The sequence below is a fragment of the Haemaphysalis longicornis genome, unplaced genomic scaffold (assembly GCF_048455015.1).
Source record: "Haemaphysalis longicornis isolate Haplotype H1 unplaced genomic scaffold, Haemaphysalis longicornis Haplotype H1 scaffold_4, whole genome shotgun sequence".
Lineage (NCBI taxonomy): Eukaryota > Metazoa > Arthropoda > Arachnida > Ixodida > Ixodidae > Haemaphysalis > Haemaphysalis longicornis.
This window is the reverse complement of record NW_027526361.1, coordinates 191,271,188-191,292,652: the sequence shown is the minus strand read 5'-3', so window position 1 is coordinate 191,292,652 and position 21,465 is coordinate 191,271,188. Positions and strand designations below refer to the sequence as shown.

Here is a 21,465-nt window from a genome sequence, read left to right as displayed (position 1 = left end):
TGGACGTTCGTGGAGATAGCACAATTTCATTACAAAGCGGTAAAGCGTCGAAAATATTTATTTGTTTGCTTTCAACGTTGAAAAATATTATATTCTATCGGTCTTTCTACATCGTACATTTCTAGCGAAAAGGAAAACGTATCGATTTCCTTCCCAAAAAGTTATGTTGTAATAAATAATTTATTTACTACAAGAGAAAGTACTACAAGAATGTATGCCCACGCTTTCCTAATATGTTGTTCACACTACTTCTGGTTTGAATTCTTGTTCAAGAAAAGGGAACATGCATCCTTTACAACGACTAGGTTTAGTTCGTAGAATTACAAGTTTGTGGAGAAAAATACATCAGCTCCGAACTTAGCAAAATATATATCAATGTTTCCGACAGGAGGTATCTGATGATGCTTGGTAGTGACTGCGGAAACGTCGGAACAGCGCAACATTGCGGCGCATATCCTGATTAAGATAGCGAGCATCTTGGATGATGCGCACCGTCCGCAAAGTTCGGCGGGCTTTCTCTAAGAACCGAATAAATATTTTGCAGAAAAAAAAGGTTACACTCCATAACTACTTCATTACAAAATTTCAGACGGATTTTGTTGTTAAAGTTCATCCTATAGTTATATAAAGCAAGAAGGTATGCATGACAATGCTTTACACACTCAGCTTTTTTTTTTTCATAATTGGTTCAAGTTGTGCGGAGCTCTCTAAAAAAACTCTACATGTTGGTTCTGCATTAAAAAAACTGGGGTCATCAAACAGCTGCCTGGCACGCGTCTACGTCCCTGTGCTAGTCAGCTGAACTCAGTTTCTACACGTGGTTGGATATGCCACCGAAATTTTGCGTGTTGATAATGTATGAATTTCTTGCAAGGAACGCTCAATCACCATTGTTTATAGAATTTTCGCCAAAACTTCGATACTTTTCAGTAGAAGCTGCGGTTTACGAGTGTCTGAGAAATAATTGCGACAGCGTCTTCCGCAAGAAGACTCCCATTAAATAATAAACAAGACATTATAAGCCATCTTCGAAGTCCCTTTGGCTCTATACGGGGTTTCTACAATGCGCCCTCATGCTGTTTACGCAGATCGCTGGTATAGCGTTACGATAGAATACCTGTGTGAGATTGCGACCTGGAAGTGTTTGTTCACATGTTTTCTACCGGGTGCTATGATAACAACAAAAATGTACTCGGGAAACGTTTCGATACACCAGCTTCAGTTTGACCGAACTAAATAAATGTTATTGAATGAGCAGCATCTGATAATGCCGTATACACGAGGTTTGTATGAGCTGAAACGAACACTGGAATATGGTCCTTCAGTTTCTATATTATAGATAAGTACACACAGTGCATTGAGTTTTTTCTTCGTCCATGCACATACAGCGTACTAGAATATTCCGGTACTACAACGACCACACAAATGGAGGAAAGAAAAACATGGACTACTAAGCATGGGCCATCATAGTGCGAGAAGCTCTATGCGGGACACCACCACTTCGCTGGCGGCCATGTTGGACTCCCCAGTAGGTCGCATACCAAGCTGGCTCGGCTGGCTCGTTTTCGCTGTGCCGTTGTGGTGTAATAACGCGGTATTTTTTATACCACCGCTAGACAATATTATTTCTTTGTAACGCACTAATTTACAAGAAAAATTATTTTTTTGTTTAAATTGAGGAGGCCCACTGTGTCATTGGTGTCGCTAGTGTCGCGGTGTTCACGGGATCGCGGGATGTTGAAACGAAAATGGCTGATCGCAGGAGCCGCGGAGGTATAAAAGGAAGCATCCCTCGGCGACCTTCTTCCGTCATCCTGCTGAGTTTAGGAGAGTTTTGTTTTGTATTTGTCGGGAACAAGAGCCAGCCATGAGCCACGTGTTGGTGAAGTGGTTGAAGACGGGTCGGGCACGCATTTTCGATGTGGTGTCGGTAAGGGATGTTGTCGACACGAAGGTGGGGGCCGCCATTCTCCAAAACCCGAAGGACGCTGGCGTCGTGGGCGCCGAGGTGTTGATTCGCTGGAGCGGCGAGAAACACCCGGCGCAAATCATCGCAGTGGGTGAGTTCGCTTTCATTATATCGAAAAAGCTGTTCGTTTACGGAAATCTGCCTTTGCGCATATGTCCGTTATGTTGAAAAAGCAGTTTTGTTTTTCGCTGAGGGAAATGTGCTATTGCGCGTTCCTTACATTGTTTTCCCAACAGGTACCCTCCAGCAGATGGAGAAGCGCTGCAGGGTCGACATCAAGCAAGGTTCTGGCGCTGCCACTGCTGGTCGCAGTGACGAGGCGAGTGTATGTACACATTTTTGAGGAAAATAGCACGCGCTTTTAAAGATTCCGCCGATTCGTCGCATAGAATTTCGTCTTAGGCTGGTTGGTACCGGCGGAACGTTCGTGATATGACTCTCCTCGCGGGGCTTCGACGCAAAGTAACTACTGTTCTCTGTTTTTGTGTAAGCAAAATGTAGTATAGATATTTAAAAAAACCCGGAATTAATGCGAGAGCCATTACATAGAAGTGGGTGCCGACGTCTCGAAAACGCCCTGCGTCCCCATCAGTTCGTTTGTCTGAGCCGCACGCCATGGTTGGATAATAGGCTGTTAGAATATTCAGCAATTAATGGACGTGCGAGTGGCCAACAAAGGTCTCGTGATTCGAGCCTGTTATGTATTTTTTTTTTACTCTGTCGCATCTGACAAACAGATAAATTTCGAAGTAACAATTTTCCTCTTTTGCTCGTAGGAATTTTGGGGTTCGTTAAGCATGACAGATGTCTGTGTATCACGGAAAATCATTTTTCTGTATTACCTTATTCCTAATTTTAGCGTAGCGTTAATAACCACCACGGCAGTTAGGACTATGCTGTTGTGGGACAGATATTCCTGCATTTACATCGGGTTAATGGAACAGTGCTTTGGTATGCCTGCTACCAAAGGAGGTTTGCAAGACTGCAGCTTCAACTGTTGATAAACATCTTTTTTCAAGTGCAAGCATTTGCTCTTCCACTTTGAGTGGAGCTGGCACTAACAAGACTGCAATAGCCATTATTAATGCAAAACGGGGCAACACATTGCCTCCAGCCGTTTGTTTTGCTTGCACTGTCTCCTGGCTAGCTGAATGTTCTTGATAACGTGTGATTGGTATTTATCCCTCTGAACGCTGGTCATTACCAGCCGTGCCAGTGTAGTGCAGAGGTTTAAACTCCCATGCAGATAGGAGTTTAAAGTGTCTAGATTTCCATCTAGAGAGCAGAAACTGTTCATATCTGCTGGGTGAACACCATCTAGTACTGGTATTTGGTGTTATGTCTCTACTTGCTAACGTTACTGTCCTAGGTTCTATAGCCTCCTCTGTACTTTTTTCCTCTGGCTCGCACTTCGAGATTCTCTGCACAACTTGCATTCAGAATACGCCGTTTTGACGTCTACCCAACCGGCTGAGCTGCTTACTGAAGCCATGGCAGATATAGCCGTCACTGGAATCATGTCCAGTCATCTGTAATATTAATAGTAGTTAACACCTAAGCAACTTTGGTTAGCCAGTGAGCATTAGTGGTTTGGCGGAATAGTTGACAATCAAGAGTCTGATTTCACCATGAGTTGTGAAGCATACTGTCTGGATGAGTGAAAACCACCCATCTAGCCATGGCCTTTGTTGTGTGTGAGGTCACATTGTTCATTTTGGAATTTTTGTGTGTTGAATTTGGTTAGATAATTTAAATCTTGGCTTAATTCATATGGATAAAGCACGTACAAAAAATACAGCAGTGCACAACACAGTAAAACACAGACTGCTAGCAATGTATCCTAGTGAACGGAAGTCCCAGCACACTATCCACATCCTGCAAAGTATTTTTACTCAGCAACAGTGTTATTTGAGGGAAACTGTGTTGTAGCGTCGCTCACTGTGTCTACGGAAGCCCATATTATGGCTTCCGCAGAAAAAACAAATAACTAAATGTTTTCTCGGGCCTTAATGATGAACATTCAGTTACGAACTACCTGGTGACACTGGTGCCATGTCACAAAATGGCCTTTTATGTCTGGCTGAGTCCATATGTTATGTGACGAATGGGGGGGGGGAAGTGGCATCAAGCAGTTTGTTGTGGAATGTAGTTCTTTTTTTTCTGAGCGTAGGCTGTATTTTAACAGAAGTATTCGTTCGTGGGGAACGCTGCCAGGTGTTATGGTGAACATGATACATTTTAGCTTCAATTGAAAATAGTGCTATTTTTTTTTCATTCAGTAAGACAATGAGTGGATTATGCTGGAGAACATTTGAATAGCTCAGTCAAGCTTAAGTTAGCGTTTCTGAGTGTGAAGTTTGTCACCTGAAGCAGGAACAGTACCCTTCGTGGAGTTGCTTGGGCAGTAATGCCTGATAGATGTAATTGGTAATCCCCGCACGGGGCACCTTGAGCAATCTTGGTGACGGTACTGGCGATACCGCGGACCCCGAGCCCCCAAACATACGCTGGATCCAACCGTGGCAATGTGTTTATAGGTGGAGGGTTAGAAACCACGAACGGTGGCCGTCGGAGCCTTGGTCAAGCTCCGGCCGATGGGCTCCCTGCCTGTCTACCAGGCAGGGAGCTCCGGGACCTCTTTGACTACCAGGGTAAGGTCAAAGGAGAAAGTACCCCCGTCTCCCTGCTTTCCAATGTATCATATGGCATTTTCCAAACCCCCCCCCCCCCCCAGACGTGATCGGCCGCCGAAAAGGGGCCGCACCGAAGTACCTTTTCCTGCGTTGCAATCAATCTCGCTCCCAAAGCCCGATAATTTCTCGCGCTTTCTGATCATGGAATTTGTTGACAAAACAAAACCAATCACTTCCCAGTCCGTCTTTCTAATCTCCAAGTATCTTGAAAGCCTTGTTGGAAAGTCGTACAAGGCTAAAAAACTGAAAACGGGAGAACTTTTGATTGAGGTAGACAACAAACAGCAGTCCGCAAACCTCCTTTCACAAACGCGCATGGTCAATGTTGACATCAAGATCACACCTCATCGCAGCCTTAATAGCTGCCAAGGCGTGATCTCTGATCCAGATCTTATAAGTGAAACTGAAGCCAATCTGCTCGAGGGCCTCCATGATCAGGGCGTGACGGCAGTGAGGCGAATAACCATACGCCGAAACGATCAAATCATTCGTACCAAACACATCATCTTGACGATTGACCGCTCAACGCTTCCTGAGTCGGTCAACACAGGCTTCGTTAGATGTCCGGTCCGACCCTACGTGCCTAATCCACGCCGCTGCTATAAGTGTCAGCGGTTTGGCCACGGCACAAACTCTTGTCGTGGGAAACTGACGTGCGCCAAATGTGCAGCACAAGATCATCCAACCGATAACTGTGAATCTGAGCACTTCACCTGTCCGAACTGCCAGGGACCGCATGCTGCCTATTCCAGAAGTTGTGAGAAGTTTAAACAAGAGAAACAGATTATTGCCTTGAAACTAAACGAGAACATCACCTTCCCCGAGGCGCGAAAGAGGTTCGCCTCCTTCCCTCTGGGCAGGTAGGCCGACGCAGCTCGCCGGGGGGCGGAGCGGCGTCTGGTTTCGGCGGGGACCCAGTACCGCGAGTCGGACTTGGTCCCGCCCCCGCCCCCCCCCCCCCAGGGTTGCCTCAGGCAGCCCAACCAGCCTCTGCACCGCTCGCTCACTCACCAGCGGCTGTGGTTGCAACGTCTGTTGGGGATGCCGCTGCATCCACTGCATCCTCCCCACCGGCCCAAAGCACACGCAAGGGCACGGAGATGGAGACGGAGGCAGTCGCAGCGACCCCCTCCTCTGCCTCACTGCCTGTGCCACCTGTCGTGCTTCCCACGCCTTCGGCACTCGCTGCGCAGGCAAAGAATGCCCGAAAGGGTACCACGTCAAGGGGGCCTAGTCCGCTGAGGACCCCCTTGCCTTCAGATGACGACATGGACGTCGAGCCCTTCCGGCTTTCATCGCAGCGGAAGGAACGGGCTGTGACGTCCAGGTCAGTAGACAAGGCCAGAAAGCCCCTCCCAAGAGTCCAAGCCCCGAAAGACCCTACATAAATAATCACACTCCAGTAGCTCTGAACACATAACAATGGGAAGAGAAAACATAGTTCAATGGAACTGCAGAGGCCTTCTGAATAATCTTGACGACGTGCATAAGATTCTGCATGCCAACCAGCCAAGTTTAATGTGTGTCCAGGAAACACATCTGAATTCCAAAAACACAAATGTCTTGAATAGTTACCTGGTATACAGGAAAGACAGGGATGGCTGCACCCACTCTTCTGGCGGTGTGGCCATAATCGCCCGCAAATCCTTAGCATGCCACCCTGTCACCTTGAACACTATCCTTGAGGCAGTAGCCATCCGCACAATAATATTTAATAGGCTGATAACGGTATGCTCCATTTACATCCCTCCTGATCTTGCACTTTCGAGCTCTGACTTGAGGCGCTGGTCGACCAGCTGCCGGAGCCGTACATTCTAACAGGCGACCTTAATGCTCACAATTCTCTTTGGGGCTCTTCTCGTACGGATGCCCGGGGTCGCCTGATAGAGAGGTTTCTTACATCCTCTGGAGCATGCCTTTTCAAAAATAAACAGCCTACATATCATAACATAGGACACAATACATACTCAAATCTTGACTTGGCTATTGGTTCGGCAATTCTCTTACCATGTCTTGAGTGGGGTGTGGGCACGGACCCATATGGCAGTGACCACTTCCCCACACCACTAACATATATAGGTAAAGGCCCAAGCAGTTCATCTTCCCATAATAGGTTCAAGAAGCACGAGCTAACTGGAACACATTTACAGAGACATCGAAACTACACCACACATCCATAGGACACCTACACGTTGAAGAAGCTACCCAACTCCTCACGGCACACATCCTCGACGCCGCCGAAAAGTCCATTCCCCACGCCTCTGGTGCCCCGTGCAACCAGAGGAGGCCGTGGTGGAATGAGGACTGTAGGCGGGCGCGAGAGGCCCAGAACAAGGCGTGGGGTATCCTTCGTCGGTACCCCACGCCGGGTAACCTTATTTTGTTCAAACGGGCCAAGGCGTTTGGAAAACGTGTGCGCCGTGAGGCAAAACGAGAGAGTTGGCACACCTTCTTGACATCCAATTATTCATACACAGACACACACAAAGTCTGGACACGTATACGCAAGCTCAAAGGACAACAGACACACAGCCTGCCCCTGGTTAGCACAACAGGGGACACACTGGAAGACCAGGCTAACACTCTTGCACAACACTTCGAACACGTGTCTAGTTCAGCACACTACACAAACGCTTTCATGAAACACAAAACATCTGCAGAAAAAAAGCCCTTACACAACAAAGACCAATCAAAAACTTCTTACAACTCTGAATTCACTCTCTATGAGTTGAGGGCTGCCCTGAGCACGTGGAAACCTTCAGCTCCAGGCGCAGATAAGATTACATACACCATAATAAAGCACCTACACCCAGACACTCTTGAAACACTCTTACACCTATACAATAAAATATGGCTTTCGGGGCACATTCCACGCTCTTGGAGGGAGGCCATAGTAGTGGCTGCCCTAAAGGAAGGGAAGGACCCTTCCTCTCCTGCCAGTTACCGCCCCATTGCCCTGACAAGCTGCCTGTGTAAGCTCTTCGAGAAGATGATAAACAGGAGACTTGTGTACTTCTTAGAGTACAATGGTCTTCTCGAGAGCTCCCAGGCGGGCTTCAGGGCGGGGCGATCTACCAACGATCAACTCGTTGCATTAGAGGCGTATATAAAAGATGCTTTTCTCTATAAGCAGTACTGTATGACAGTATTCTTTGATCTAGAAAAAGCGTACGATACCGCGTGGCGGTATGGCATCCTAAGCGACCTCAAGTCCTTTGGCATGTCGGGTAACATGATGAACACGCTTGCCAGTTACCTGTCTGAAAGAACGTTTCGCGTGCGAGTTGGAACTGCACTTTCTAGGGTTCATGTGCAGGAAAACGGCGTGCCGCAAGGTGGAGGTTTGAGTTGCACTTTGTTTATTGTAAAAATGAATTCCCTTCGGAAGGCGCTACCACCATCGATTTCCTGCTCCATTTACGTAGACGACATTCAATTATCCTTTAAGTCTTGTAACCTGTCTGTCGGCGAGCGCCAAGTCCAGCTTGGTGTTAACAAGCTAGCTGGTTGGGCAGACAGCAACGGTTTTAAATTTAATCCAGGGAAGTGCACTTGTGTCTTGTTTTCCAAGAGGCGTGGCATCCGGCCGGATCCAGACAATCATCTCAATGGTGTCTCGATTCCTGTCAAGAAAGAACACAAGTTTTTAGGTATAATCTTTGACGAAAAGCTCACATTTATCCCACACATAAAACAACTAAAACATAAATGCTTAAAAACACTGACTATCCTGAAGGTTCTGTTGCACATTTCTTTTGGTGCTGACAAACAACTTCTTTTACGTGTTTTTACCAGCTTGATAGGCTCACGACTGGACTATGGCAGCGTTGTCTATGGGCTAGCCACTAAAACATCCCTCAGAATGCTGGACCCTGTGCTTCATCTAGGGCTCCGCTTGTCATGTGGTGCCTTTCGGACTAGTCCAGTCGAAAGTCTGTATGTAGAGTGCAACAAATGGAGCGTAGAACGTCAGCGAGCCTACACAGACCTGCTTTATGCTTTTAAAATCTCATCAATGCCTCACCATCCTTTTACATCAGTTTTTTATGATACGTCTATGACTGCACTACTCCTAAACCGACCATCGTTCTCTGCGCCCTTCTCTTACAGAGTTAGAGAGGAAGCGTCAGAGCTTTCTGTCTCATTTTTAGACACCATACAAAGTTATCAAACAGATTTTATAGCACCATGGCATCTCCGCCCTATATCATGCGACACATCCTTCACACATGTAGATAAAAACCGAGCTCCCACATGTGCAATTCTGCAGCATTTCTTCTATTTGCAGCAGAAGTATCAATTTTCCGAATTTTATACGGACGCCTCTAAAACTGCCACCTCTGTGTCCTGCGCGGCGCATGGGCCCGGCCTTAATGTCACTAAAACTCTTAACAGTAATACGAGTATCTTTACGGCAGAGGCTTATGGTGTACTTCTTGTTGTTAATCGTATCCTTCAAAGTCACATCCCACAATCCGTTATATATACAGACTCCCTCAGTGTCGTGCGGGCGTTGTCGTCAACAAAGTCTTCAAAAAATCACGTTGTAAATCTAATAGTCAAGGGTATTATGTCTGTGTATGTCCACAAATTTGAACTAGTCCTTTGCTGGGTCCCTGGCCACTGTGGTATAGCCGGGAACGAAGCAGCGGATCGAATGGCCGCTGCTGCTACACTCTCGAATACAGTAGACATAACCACATTACCCTACACCGACGTGAAACCACACATCAGACAACAACTTCGCAAAACATGGCAAACACACTGGAGCGAACAAACCGACAACAAGTTACACGTAATAAAACCACACTTGGGACCATACACCACCGACACACGCAATAGACACACTGAAGTCTCCTTGGCTAGATTACGGATAGGGCACACTCACGCAACGCACTCGCACCTGCTCACTGGATCTCCAAGACCTCTGTGCAGCAGGTGCGGAGAGGCCCTATCCGTGATCCACATCCTCATAGAATGTAAGGCACTCGACACTACACGACGCAAACACTTCCCTCAACTACACACACGACATATTCCACCACACCCATCATACTTCTTAGGAGATGATGCCATGTTTTCTGTTCAGCGCACCTTTAAGTTCCTATCAGAAGTTCGCTTTTTACAACTCATCTCATACCACCCATAGCTTTACCCCTGGTCCTATACACCAGCCACCTTATTTATTTTTTTAACCACTCTTGTTCTTCACCCTGGCCCTTTACACCAGCCGTACTCATAGTTTTTAACTTATTTTATTTCGTGTTGTCTCCTCATCAAATAACTTTCTGTTTGGCGCTCTTTGCCCATGTCGGCCTTGCGCCAATAAAATCAAACTATCATCATCATCATGTAATTGGTAATAGCTGAAGGGAACATTCCTGTGAAACTACACCAGGATGACCCAGAGTTAGTGTAACATGGCCGCTTCCCTGGGTGAATCATGTTATTGGAAAAGAAAAGCGTACTTTGAAATTATTGCCTTTCAAACTTTTCTTCGCGAATGGCGCCATCATGCAAAACAAACCGAAATGTAGAGGGGTAGGAAACTGCTCTTGAGGGTTCATTCAAAGGGACACTGAAGTGAATTTGTCAAGCTCCCGTTTTTGCTTGCACTGCGTAGACTCGCTGAAATTAACACACTTTTCATCGTTTATTCGGTTGACAAGTCGGTAATTATTTTTAAAGCTCGAAAGAAGAAAAACTACGATGCGTGGTCTGCGGCTGCCTCACCCACTAAAGGCTGTGACGTCGGGAGGAGGTGCACCGTGATTGGACGATGTCCAAGGTTAACATTCAAGCAAGTTTTGGTTTCGGTTTTGTAAAACAACATGCTTGACATTCAACGTCGTTGGATGGGCATTCTCGGTATCTCAGTAATCGTCGTACCGCGCTTCTGCCGTGTTGACAACTGTAAAATGCCTAAGATAAGCCTCCCAGGATGGCTTGGAATCGTAGCAATCACTAGCCGAGGGCTACGCAGTGGATGAATGCCCTCTGCGTCCCCACAGATGCTCATATGCTATGCGCTTTTCTTCCATCTTTGGAGCTTGCCTCACTCATGCCTGTATCGTAAAAAGCGTGTTTGCAGCAGGCCAAGGGTCTGCTATTCTGGCCTGTGCCCACTGCCCGCAAGCAGTCTCTGCTTATGGCAACAGCCCACCAACAAGAACTCGCTAGCGCGTCAGTGACAGTCTGCGCGCGTTCTGCGAACTTTCTCGTGGAGCAGTGAATGTTACGGCCCAAAAATGGTGAACTCAGTATAGAAAACATCGGCCGGAAATGAAAAAAATCAACTTACAAAAAAATGTACCCTCGGGGATTCGAACTTGCGACTTGCAAAATGACATACCTAGCGCTCCAGACCACTCAGCGACGGGCCAGCGCTGCCGCTGTTGGAAATATAAGGTATATAATATATAACCAGTGTACACTTTTATTTAGTTTTAGCATTTCAAGCAGCTTAGGTGACTATTTGTTCTATAGCGCTCGTGCTGTAAGCATCCCCCAAATTTCAACATTATATTATGTCTAGCAATTGTTTCTTAGACAGAAAAGCGTTCGCAGATGTGTGGTCGTGCTGCTGACCGCTGTGCTTGTTCACCCAGCGCAAAAAGTGCTTCCTGCTCCTTAGGTTTACGCTGTACGGTAAAAGTTTCAGTTGATTTTATTTCCTTAGTACCTATATTGACTTTGCTGAATCTTCTCCCGCCTTCAAGTGTCCTTAGATTTTCCTCCTAGCATATATACCAGTCAGCGAAGCGTCGCATGTGCACTTGCGTAGCGTTTGTGTGGAGCGACCTGGACTTGGACCTTGACACAGTGTACAAACTAAAGAAACGCCCATTCTTCCATTCACAAACGTGTCGTGGCTTAGTTTCAACTGAGTGAATGAATTTCGACTGCCCGTCGGCGGCCAGCGGACTAAACGTTGGGCCGACTGACCCTGTCGGAAGGTCGGCGAGCCGTGCAGTAGCGCAGTCAAGCCAAATCATTTCCTCCTGACGTCACATGAATACACCCCAGAAAATGGGCGAGGATGCAGAGAGGAGGGCAGCATTTTTTAATTAATTTTTCTACAGAATAAATTCGCTTAACGCACTCAGAGTGGTCCAAACATGGCCTATGGACTCTGGACTACAATTTGTGCTAGTAATCCCGCAATGTTTACAAGTCACTTCAGTGTCCCTTTAAAGGATAGTTTGAAATGTCAAAGAGGCTGGCACTTGAATATTGCACTTGTTTATATTTCCCTTGGACGCACCATTTATGGGTACTTCTCTTGCTGTGTATACAGTTGGGCTTGGTGCATTGAATTATCGAAATATTCTGCGGTGTAGTTGCAACTGAGTTACTACCGTAGCAGGATGTGTGTATATTGTGAGAAAATGATAAATACCGGCATCATTTTCCTGTCTCAGTCTTGTGACAAGTGCGAGGATTAATTGGAGGTCATCGCAAGTCTGAAACTGAAGGTTGCTGACCTGGAGGGAGAAAACGAGAAACTTCAAGCTACGATAGAGTACATGACATCGTACAGAGACGGAGTTTATGGTAAGTTAAATTGCTGTGCTGCTCTTATGCTGAAGCGAAATACCTGTTACAGTTGAACCTTATTATAATGAACACCGATATAGGGAATTGTCGGCTATAGTGATAAAAAATATGAAGTTTGGTTGGTCGCACTTCATTTCTGTGGCACCTATTCTTTTTAGGACGAAACCGAACCGCGAGAGCCACTTGCAGTTACGGCTATGACAAAGAAGTTATTTGTTTGTGCAAGGCTCAAAACTTGAAAGCTAGCATTAAAACGAGATGAAAAATTGAGATAACAGGCATTTTTTATTGTTTGAAAAAGTTTCAGAATTTTGTCCTCCGACGCAGTGCATTTGACTGGTTGCACAACCCAAAATACAAGTAAAAACTCCAGGCCTGTAATGTCCAACGGACTTTCTTCTGTTGTAATTTCTTCTTCTCATGTTCCGCTTCATTTAGTTTGAAATGCCACAAGAAGACATAAGGATTACCTCGTTTCTAGTGGGTTTGAAGGCCAGAATGTGTTTTTATAGTATTTTTGCGAGAGCCAGGCTGCCGATTTGTTGAGCCGATTTTTATCTATAATGTTATATTGAATATCAGATAGAGTGAACTAATTTACGTCAGCGATACCACTTTGTTATAACGAGGTTCAACTGCACAGCTTTCAAGGACCGAAAGTTTAGGTCCCTCAGTTGTAAAAGATTGCACCAGTCAGAGGTGGCCTGTCCCACCAATGCTCAAGAACTGGTCTGTTTATGTGCAAGGATTTGTATCCTTTTTTTGCATCAACGATTTGCCAAAAAGTGGAAGCTTGCTACCATGCCAAGATGAGGATTATCTGAAGTTGGCACCAGTTTTTGGTATTCTGACTCTATATTTTCATTTTTTTGTACACTGCAGGACTGCCATTCTCTGCATTGTGCAAACTGTTAAATAAATCCACCAGCAGGCTGTATTTTCTGTCTTAGGCGACCTTAATGCACTATTGTCAAACGTAGTTGCTTAGTGCACAAGACAACAGGGTGGACGAAGCACGCAAGATAACTATTAGGCATTAGCTAATTCATTCTTTACTGCACATGAAATAGTGCAATGAAAGTAGGAGTAATTGGGTGGTAATAGTTCAATTGATTGTCGGGTTTAACGCGCGACGCAACGCAGGCGATGAGGCGCGCCGTAGTGGAGGGCTCCAAATTAATTTTGACCACCTGGGGGTCTCTAAAGGGCGCCAAAATCTCGTACACACGGGCGTTTTTGCTTTTCGCCTCCTTCAGAAAAGTGGCCGCCGCGACCTCGTGCTCGGCAGCGAAACGCTTTAGCCACTGAGCCACCGCGGCGGGTCGTGGTGCTTAGCTTGACTAAATAAAGGCTTTTAGAGTATCGGAACTCTTTTCTGTCATTGTTGTGTGCTGCCAGGATTTTCATTGGTCGGTCGGCACGACATATTTGTTTACATATGGGCACAGCCATTTTGTTTCTTGGCGCCTCCCTCTCTCTTTGCTGCGCGAACGCCAGAGCGGCTAGTCACACCCTGCCCATCACAACCAGCGGCGGTTTCGTTGGGAGAGATGGCAACAGTGCAAGCCAGAAACAAAATGGCCCCCAGATGCTTGCTTATGCACGAAGTGGCGGTACTCTTAAGCGTAGCTTATTTAGTGACGCTAGTGGTGCTATTTCATCTGCAGGAAAAGATTAGTTGTTGCCGAGCTCTTCACCTGCGGGCTCCTCCAGCCCATTCTGTTGTGTGTGTAGTAATCATGTTTAACAATTGCTGTGACCAACTAGCCCATAATGGTGCTCTGATAAATACGCTAAACCACCTTTTGTTATAGTAAAAGCAGAAATGGCGGAGAACGCTTTTTGACTTTCTTTATATTCGCTGCTGTTCTTTTTAACAGCAGCGATTCTGAAAAAAGTGAAGTTGGCAAACAGCATTACGTTGAGCATAGTCATTCGAAAATGGTATATAATACCGAAATTATGTCTGTCAACTCCCATTAAGACAAACTTCGTTATAACGAATTTCATGGTTAAAGTGAGTAGCCCTTCTGATTGCTTGTGGCATGCACAGTACAAAATATCAGCTTAAGACGAACTTCTGATAATATGAACAAATTTTCATGGTCTCGTCGAATTTGCTGTATGAACACAAGTGCACAATTGTTTCATTTCTTTCTGTGAAGATCCAGTTAATGCATGACTCAATTACTATAATGTAGGGTGATAACATTTGAAATAAACTCGGACGGCACAACCATTTGAGCTCAAGGACAGGAGTTCAATTCCTGCTGTAGTGGCTGCTTTTCTGATGGAGGCAAAAAGTGAAAATGCTTGTGTGTCTATACTTAGACTCTGTAAAGATCCCCTAGAGAATTGGTTCTCAGCCATGACTGCCCCAGGGACCCCCTTTTGGCTTTGCGAAAGTGATGGGGGACCCCAAGACAGAACATAAGTTGATCGGTGTTATAATAACTATTTGCATTTGCTGCTTGCGTCACCTACACACTTATCCACCCGCCTTGTCTGCGTGGTATTAATGATGATGCGCATCATAGTGTTAAACAATTTGCTGTTGAATCTAAAAGCCTTTTTAAACACCTGTTAGCTGCCTTCTCTGCGTCTGTTTTTTCTTCTCATAGCTGGCGTGTTGTGCACAAAGCAGATGTTAAAATATGTGCTACGTGAAGCAACTAAATGTGCATGTAATGTGGCGAAACCTTTTTTTATTGCAATGAAGTAGTGCTGGCAAAATCAAAAAAAGAAGGGGGGGGGGAAGAGAGGAGTTATGAGGGAGGCTTTGCAGACCCCTCAAATGCCCCCATTTGAGAACCACTGCCCTAGAGGTCAAAATTGTTCTGGAGCCCTCTACTGCAGCATTCCTCATAGGCCAAATGTAGCTTCAGCACATTAAACAACACAATCAATCGGTCACAACTATTTAATCCTGAAGAACCACTATGTCCCATTAGTGCATTGTAGTTCCTATTTTTGTTTTTGTTTTTAATTTTGTAATGACTGTACATGTTTTTTTATAAGAACACATTTTATAGCTTGAAAGGTAATTTATTGATCTTGTTTTGTGGACCTTGCAAGTGCCGTAAGAGACCTGCGAGTGGTGTGTGCGGAAATGGAGGCAACATCCGTTGCCTCCACTACCAACAGCCAGGCAAAGGTATGTAATTCAAACCAACGTACTCACGTTACCGAGTTTTAAAAATCCCCTTGTGATGAGGATTAGTCCTGAGCACGTGTTGCCTTTTCAGAAAACTATGGTGCCCCTTTTAGCCGAAGTGTAACTACCGCTCTTGAAACCCTCTGAATTTTAAGCTATGCTATAAAGAAAGCCGTTAGAAAGCTACCTTGACAACTAAAATTCATCAAAGTAAACACTTCACATAGGTCCATCTGTCTTGAAGGTGTGGCCAAGAAAATAAAACTACAGCCAACACTTTTTAAAGCTATTTAATGTTCTTATACTGGCAGTCATGTTTATAATAGGGGATGCATGCAGATTTGTACAGGTCATTTAGTGTATCTGGGTATGACCAATATAGATTACATATCGTTCAGTCTATGGCTTGCATAACTATGGTGTTTCTACTTTAAATTTAGGCACATTACATAAATTTTCCTCGTGATAGCCATCTGACGGCCAATGAACTAACATGGAAAGCAAAACACCTCTAGTAGTATAGCTTGCTGGGCCAGCTGGTACATTCTAATATGAAAAAAAGCCTCGGCATAAATCTACCAGAGATGCAAGTTGTGTTCTCCTTTCTTTGCCTCATGTCTTCGTTAAATTTTCGCTGTTTATTTTTCTCACAATACCTGTTTTGCTGTAAATTTTGAGAGCCAATGCTTGTTTCCAAACTTGCATGTCATGATGCTGATGCTCCACATGCTACTGAGCTGGATGAATGGGCTGTAGTTGTGTTGTCAGTTTTAGAGCTACATCAACAAAACGTTATGGCGGCAAACAGAATTTGTTGTGCGAGTGGGTTCGATGAGTGGGAAGTGTTTGAATACTTGCAGTTGGGGTTAGCACTGCCTAATGAAGGGGAAATAAGGAAGAAGCATTAAGCTAAATTTTAATAATTGTTTTGTTCTCAGGGAGCATGTGTTTAATATTTCAAATCAAAAATTTCCAACATTTATAGGAGGTATTTATGCATCTTGAACCCCAGGTGGTGGTCCCATGTGCTCCTTACCAGCATACTCGTGTACCATACAAGGGTTACGGCCATTGTGAAAAACAGCTGCCAGTTATACGCTTTTCATGGGAAATTCCACTTGGCAATCTAGAGGTGTATTTTTTGACGGCAGGGTATTTGCTGTACTGGTCTTTCCAAAGCAGCTCATCCCACTGCAGGTGGTCCATGTTTGGCTGTAATCAGTCGCCTGCGGCTGGTTCATTTGGATTTACTTGCTCTGTACTGAATTCTGTTAGTTTTGATGGAATTTAGCTGCCCCTCCAGATTGAAGAGTGAAATTCACTATTTGATTGCTTTTGGTTTGCTGCATAGCATCAAGTTCTGTCACTTCTGTTGTAAGCATATGCAAGCAAGGCCATCTACAATACAGGGGAACAGGTTGACTTTCTTTTTTGCATTACGGTTAGTGGAGTCAGCAAATTTTAAAACTATGTCAGGAAAGAAAGTGGAGAAAAACCCTCATCCAGGGTGGCGACTGAACCCCTGCATTCTGATGACATGTCGGATGCCTTACAGATTTGGCTCTAGGCGGCTATGTTCTTGGCCAGTTTCTGGAGTTGAATACATATCACCAGCAGAAATGAGGCATGGACGAGGAAAGATGCACACAGGACATTCACGACATGTAACGCATGGTGGTAGCATTATCAGGACGAGGCTAATAGATGGCACGCTCACACATATGCCTGCCTTCCTGTGAAAAGCCTTACAGATCTATGTTAGCTTGGTCATGCATGCCTTCTCAAACACGAGGGGCATGAAATGCTGCCGCGTGTACACATCGCTTGCCAAGTGGGCTCCCACTGCAAAGTGACGCCACTGCTGCTGGAAGCTCCCTTAGTCATTTATGCGATGTCCCGTCTGATCTCGTAGCATTTGCCACAAAGGAATGCTCTTAACGATGACTCCTTTGCTCGGGATGAACCTGGTGGCATGTTTTTTTTAGCAATCTTGCCCGTTCTTCTCGCTGACAGCTGGGCACGCCCGCATCAGCTGGTGTACTTGCGGTACCGCTACCGGTCTTATCTGCCTTGGTAAGGCTTTCAGCGACAGACGCCACCAGTTCCTGAGGGAACCCAAAAGATGACAGGCGGGCCGCGTGGGCCCTGAGAGACACGACTTGACGAGGAAGCCACACAGATAGTTATCACTATACTGTGCTTGACCAGCTTTCAGCACACCAAATTGTAATTTTAAATTCTCTGTTCATACCTAGGCTGAAACGCTTAACATACGTGCTCATGGCTTTCACCGCAGGTGCACACCTCACATCTATGATTCCATTCAATTGTACCTCATGAGTGAACTTTAGCCCTTGAAATACCTTCTGGATGTGGTACAAATAGTTTGAGATGATTTTGTCTGTGTGGCTTTCTGGAGGTTAAGAGGAGCAAGCTGATGTCCAGTGGAACACCATTTCCCACATCCAATGTGCAGACGGATCCCTGAAGTTTGGCCATATCTCAGCAGTAATGCTTTGAATCCTGTCAATACCACACAGCAACATTGAATGCGAAAGGCAGTTCGGCGTAGTAAAGAAAAATCGCCCCCTGGTCCGGGCACCCATGTCTGACACAACCCTTGGCGACGTTGTTTTGGCGAAGTGTCACATGGGTGAACATTGTATATAGCCTGCTGGTAGTTTAAAGAAATGGTTCATTTCCTGCTATGTTGTAAGTAAACACCAAAATGTGTGTAAAAACCCATTCTGTTGTTGCTACTACCCCCGCCTCCCCCCCGGTCAGATCTCCCTAATGCCATCCCGGCAAACCTGGCAGGTATGCATAAGTGTAATCCTCACGAAGTATTATCAAATTTTTAAATAAGTTTCATGTCAGGAATATGTAATTTTAAGCCAAATATTATTTGTGACATAACTAAATTTATTTTATTTGCAGGAACCTGAAGGCGACACGGACATTGAGGGCTTTTCTGTCCGGAGCTCGCTCCTGAAAATGTTGGAGATCAGCCATTCGAAGAGCCCGACTATGTATGCGCGAGAACTGCTCCGGCAACTCTTCGAGCCAGGAGAGCTGGCCGGCACCTCTATAATGGGCAAACAGTCCAATGCCCATAGAGAAAAGGCGGCCAAACCGCAGCTGGACCCAATCAGGGTCAACGCCGTCGTCAGTGAGTATATACTGTTTTCACATTGGGTTAGTAAAGAAGTGCATCTACTTGGTGTACTTAAGTCAGGAGCTACAATTGGTTTCCATCTTCACTGTAATTATCAAGGCCTTGAGAAGCTTGTATAATGTCTTTCCAATAAAAAACTTTTGGAATTGGTGCAGTAGGGGCCCAACCATTCGACCTGCTTTTTACGGCTGACCAGCGCACTCCTGCCCCACTGGTCATGAAAGCTTTTAAAGTTTGCATGGGAACACATGTGCTGATGGATACAACAGCTTGCATGAAACTGGAAATTCTCAGTGGAGTATGAAAAACCAGTACTGGTTTCCTCCTTCCACTAATACTGCACTCTTTATGGCCTCATCCAGTCATTCATTTTTGCGTCTTTGGTTTGCATTCGTTTTCTTTGGTGTATCTCGGGCAAGTCAATCTGAAGAGACTCAAGTGAGCATGTGCCTGCTTGCTCGGCTGTGAGCTTGCTTTGTGTGGCTCTCATGTGGGCACGTGTAGTTTGTGTTTGTTAGCTGTGATTCCAGTTAGTGCACATAGGTTAAGTTCTACCTTTTGGTGCGTGGTGCCTAGGCTCTGCCATGCCTTGAAAACAAGCTATATGCTAACTTGTACGTACAAGCCTGAATGTGAGAAGTGCATTTGGAAGCCATGTGAGGCAGCAGTATAACACATTTTATTTTAGAGTGGGCATAGATGCGTAATAGCGGCCAATAACAAAAAAAGGAAAATCAAATAACAGCTACAGATTGCAAATTAAACAACCAAATTGATCCAAGATATATAAGATCCTATCAGTGCATTGTTCATGGTACCCACATGAATCCGAAATTGCGAGGAAGCGGGGTGTCAGTAGATATTAATAAGTTGAAACTGTATTTGGAGCATTCATTTTCGCTTGAAAGTGGTTCGTGTAAAGCTTCCACAATGCTATTGAGGATGGCAGTGAATTTTTTGTTGTAAAAATTTGCACTTTTGTTTGTTTAAACAAATTAACGTTGGTGTGTAAGAACATTAGTAAGAAGTTGCTGCAAGGACACCTGGGATCAAAATTCACCGGGGTGCGCTAGTGGGTAGCAAAGCACATCACCACACCATCCGATGCACTTCTGGGGTCCAGACGTCTCTGTGCGCTTTTGCGTCCTGCCATGCTCAATACGCTGCCTTTTTTTCCTGTCTTGAAGCAGCAAAGTGGATTTCATGTAGCTTTGGCACTAGGTGGTGACATTTATTTACCTAACACGCATGTACTGCGGCAACAGACGGGAGTGTGCGCTGCTCTCTCTCTACCCTACTTAGACAAAACGACTCATTGCAGTGAGATTTTGGTATCTTAGCTTTAAAGATGAGTCTTTCTTGGACTATCGGAATGCAAAAATTTTGGTCTGTCTGCCTGTCTGTGTGTGTCAACAATTGTGCTGCCCGGCTAAAAACAGTTGAAAAAAATCAGGGCTTGAAAAAGACATTGTATGTAGAGGAAAAACCATTTCAAATAAACCTACACATGCCGAAGTACTTGGTGCAAAGGAAACCTCGGGCATATTTGAGCCCAAACATAAGCGTGTAATCATGCTAGAAGACCCGAGTTGAGTACAAATTGAATTGGTTTTGATGACTGCAAATAAACAAACGATGCATTAAAACTAGTGTCGGAGAGGTGAGACAAAAACAAACATTAAAACAAAAACTTGGTTGAGCTACTCCAAGCAGAAAAAAACTAGATACAGCAATAGGCAGGCACTCTCCACAAATGGCAAGCGAGCGGTGTGAATGGGTAACAACTTACTTGAATTGAGTAAAACCCCTTTCGTTTTCGGGAGAGGAGCAAGAGGGAAGGGAAAGAGCATGATTAGTAATAGGGCATAAAGAAGAGAATTGTTACGGGGGTGGAGACTCATCTTTCGAGGAAGCAGAAATGCTGCCAATTTTTTGGTCTGTTTTTGTTCTCTGCTGCCACGTGGCCATGCTACGCAAGCAGATTGCTCTGAACGATCATGATAAGATGTTGCATTTGAGTTGATCTGGTCTCAAGGCAAATTTTTCATGGCAACAGGTCAGAGGCAGCTAATGGAGCGCTAATTTAAAAAGGCTGGCATGAACAGTTCTGCGTAGGCTTGGCCTGTTGTAATTTGTACCGGTCAGTTGCCTCTTGCACCTCATTTACCACGATTAGCCATTTGAAGCAATTAAATAAAAGGTGTAAAAGTTAGAATGATTGGTTTCAAAAGTGATTCACCTCTCATTATCAGGGATTTCCAGGTTTATTGCACAAATGTGCCTACATTTCTTAGACCCCAAAACAAGTTACGGTATCTTAACTCGGAGAAAAATTTTTTGTTTAACTTAGCTCTGCCCATGATGGACAGGCAAATTTTAATGATTGGTCTTCTTTTATTTTTCAGAGTACACATGCAAGAAGTTTGGCTTGCTGAAAGAGGGACCAGTGCGGGCGTCCCTGTCATCCATGTTGAACAAGGAGAAGGCGGCTCCTCCCACGGACAAGTAAAGTGTCCCTGTCATCAATCTTGAACAAGGAGAAGGCGGCTCCTCCCATGGACAAGTAAAGTGAAAAAAGAAAAACCATGCTAAATTAAGCACCAATAAACAGTAGTTCTTGCTTTTGTTTAAGATCTGTCTTGCTCGGAATGGTCAACTGTACTCCTTTTCTAAAGGAACAGTAGGCTACTCCTTACTTATACCCTGTAGCGCAAGGCAGCAGAGTTCTCAATGGTGAAATATGCGTTAGGTGCACTTTTTAAGGAATACCATGCATTGAGAAGCCTTTGGAGATGTGATGGCAGATACATATCACTTGTGCATATGGAGCTGTGCATGGCTATTGCATGAAGGCCACGCATTTTCAGGGTAGGTGTGTTAATCAGATTTTAGGCCTATGGTTAGTTAAAACAGCTGA

At 45.0% G+C, this 21,465-nt stretch overlaps 1 protein-coding gene across 1 annotated transcript; it reads left to right on the top strand.

Moving 5' to 3' along the window:
- The first annotated feature begins 1,867 nt into the window (after positions 1-1,867).
- On the top strand, positions 1,868-21,057 carry LOC144180162 (uncharacterized). Its single transcript, XM_077708549.1, has 4 exons — positions 1,868-2,060; positions 2,206-2,294; positions 18,311-18,542; positions 20,954-21,057. Exons 1-4 carry the CDS (start codon positions 1,868-1,870, stop codon positions 21,055-21,057), a joined length of 618 nt encoding a protein of 205 aa, XP_077564675.1.
- The last annotated feature ends 408 nt before the right edge of the window (positions 21,058-21,465 follow it).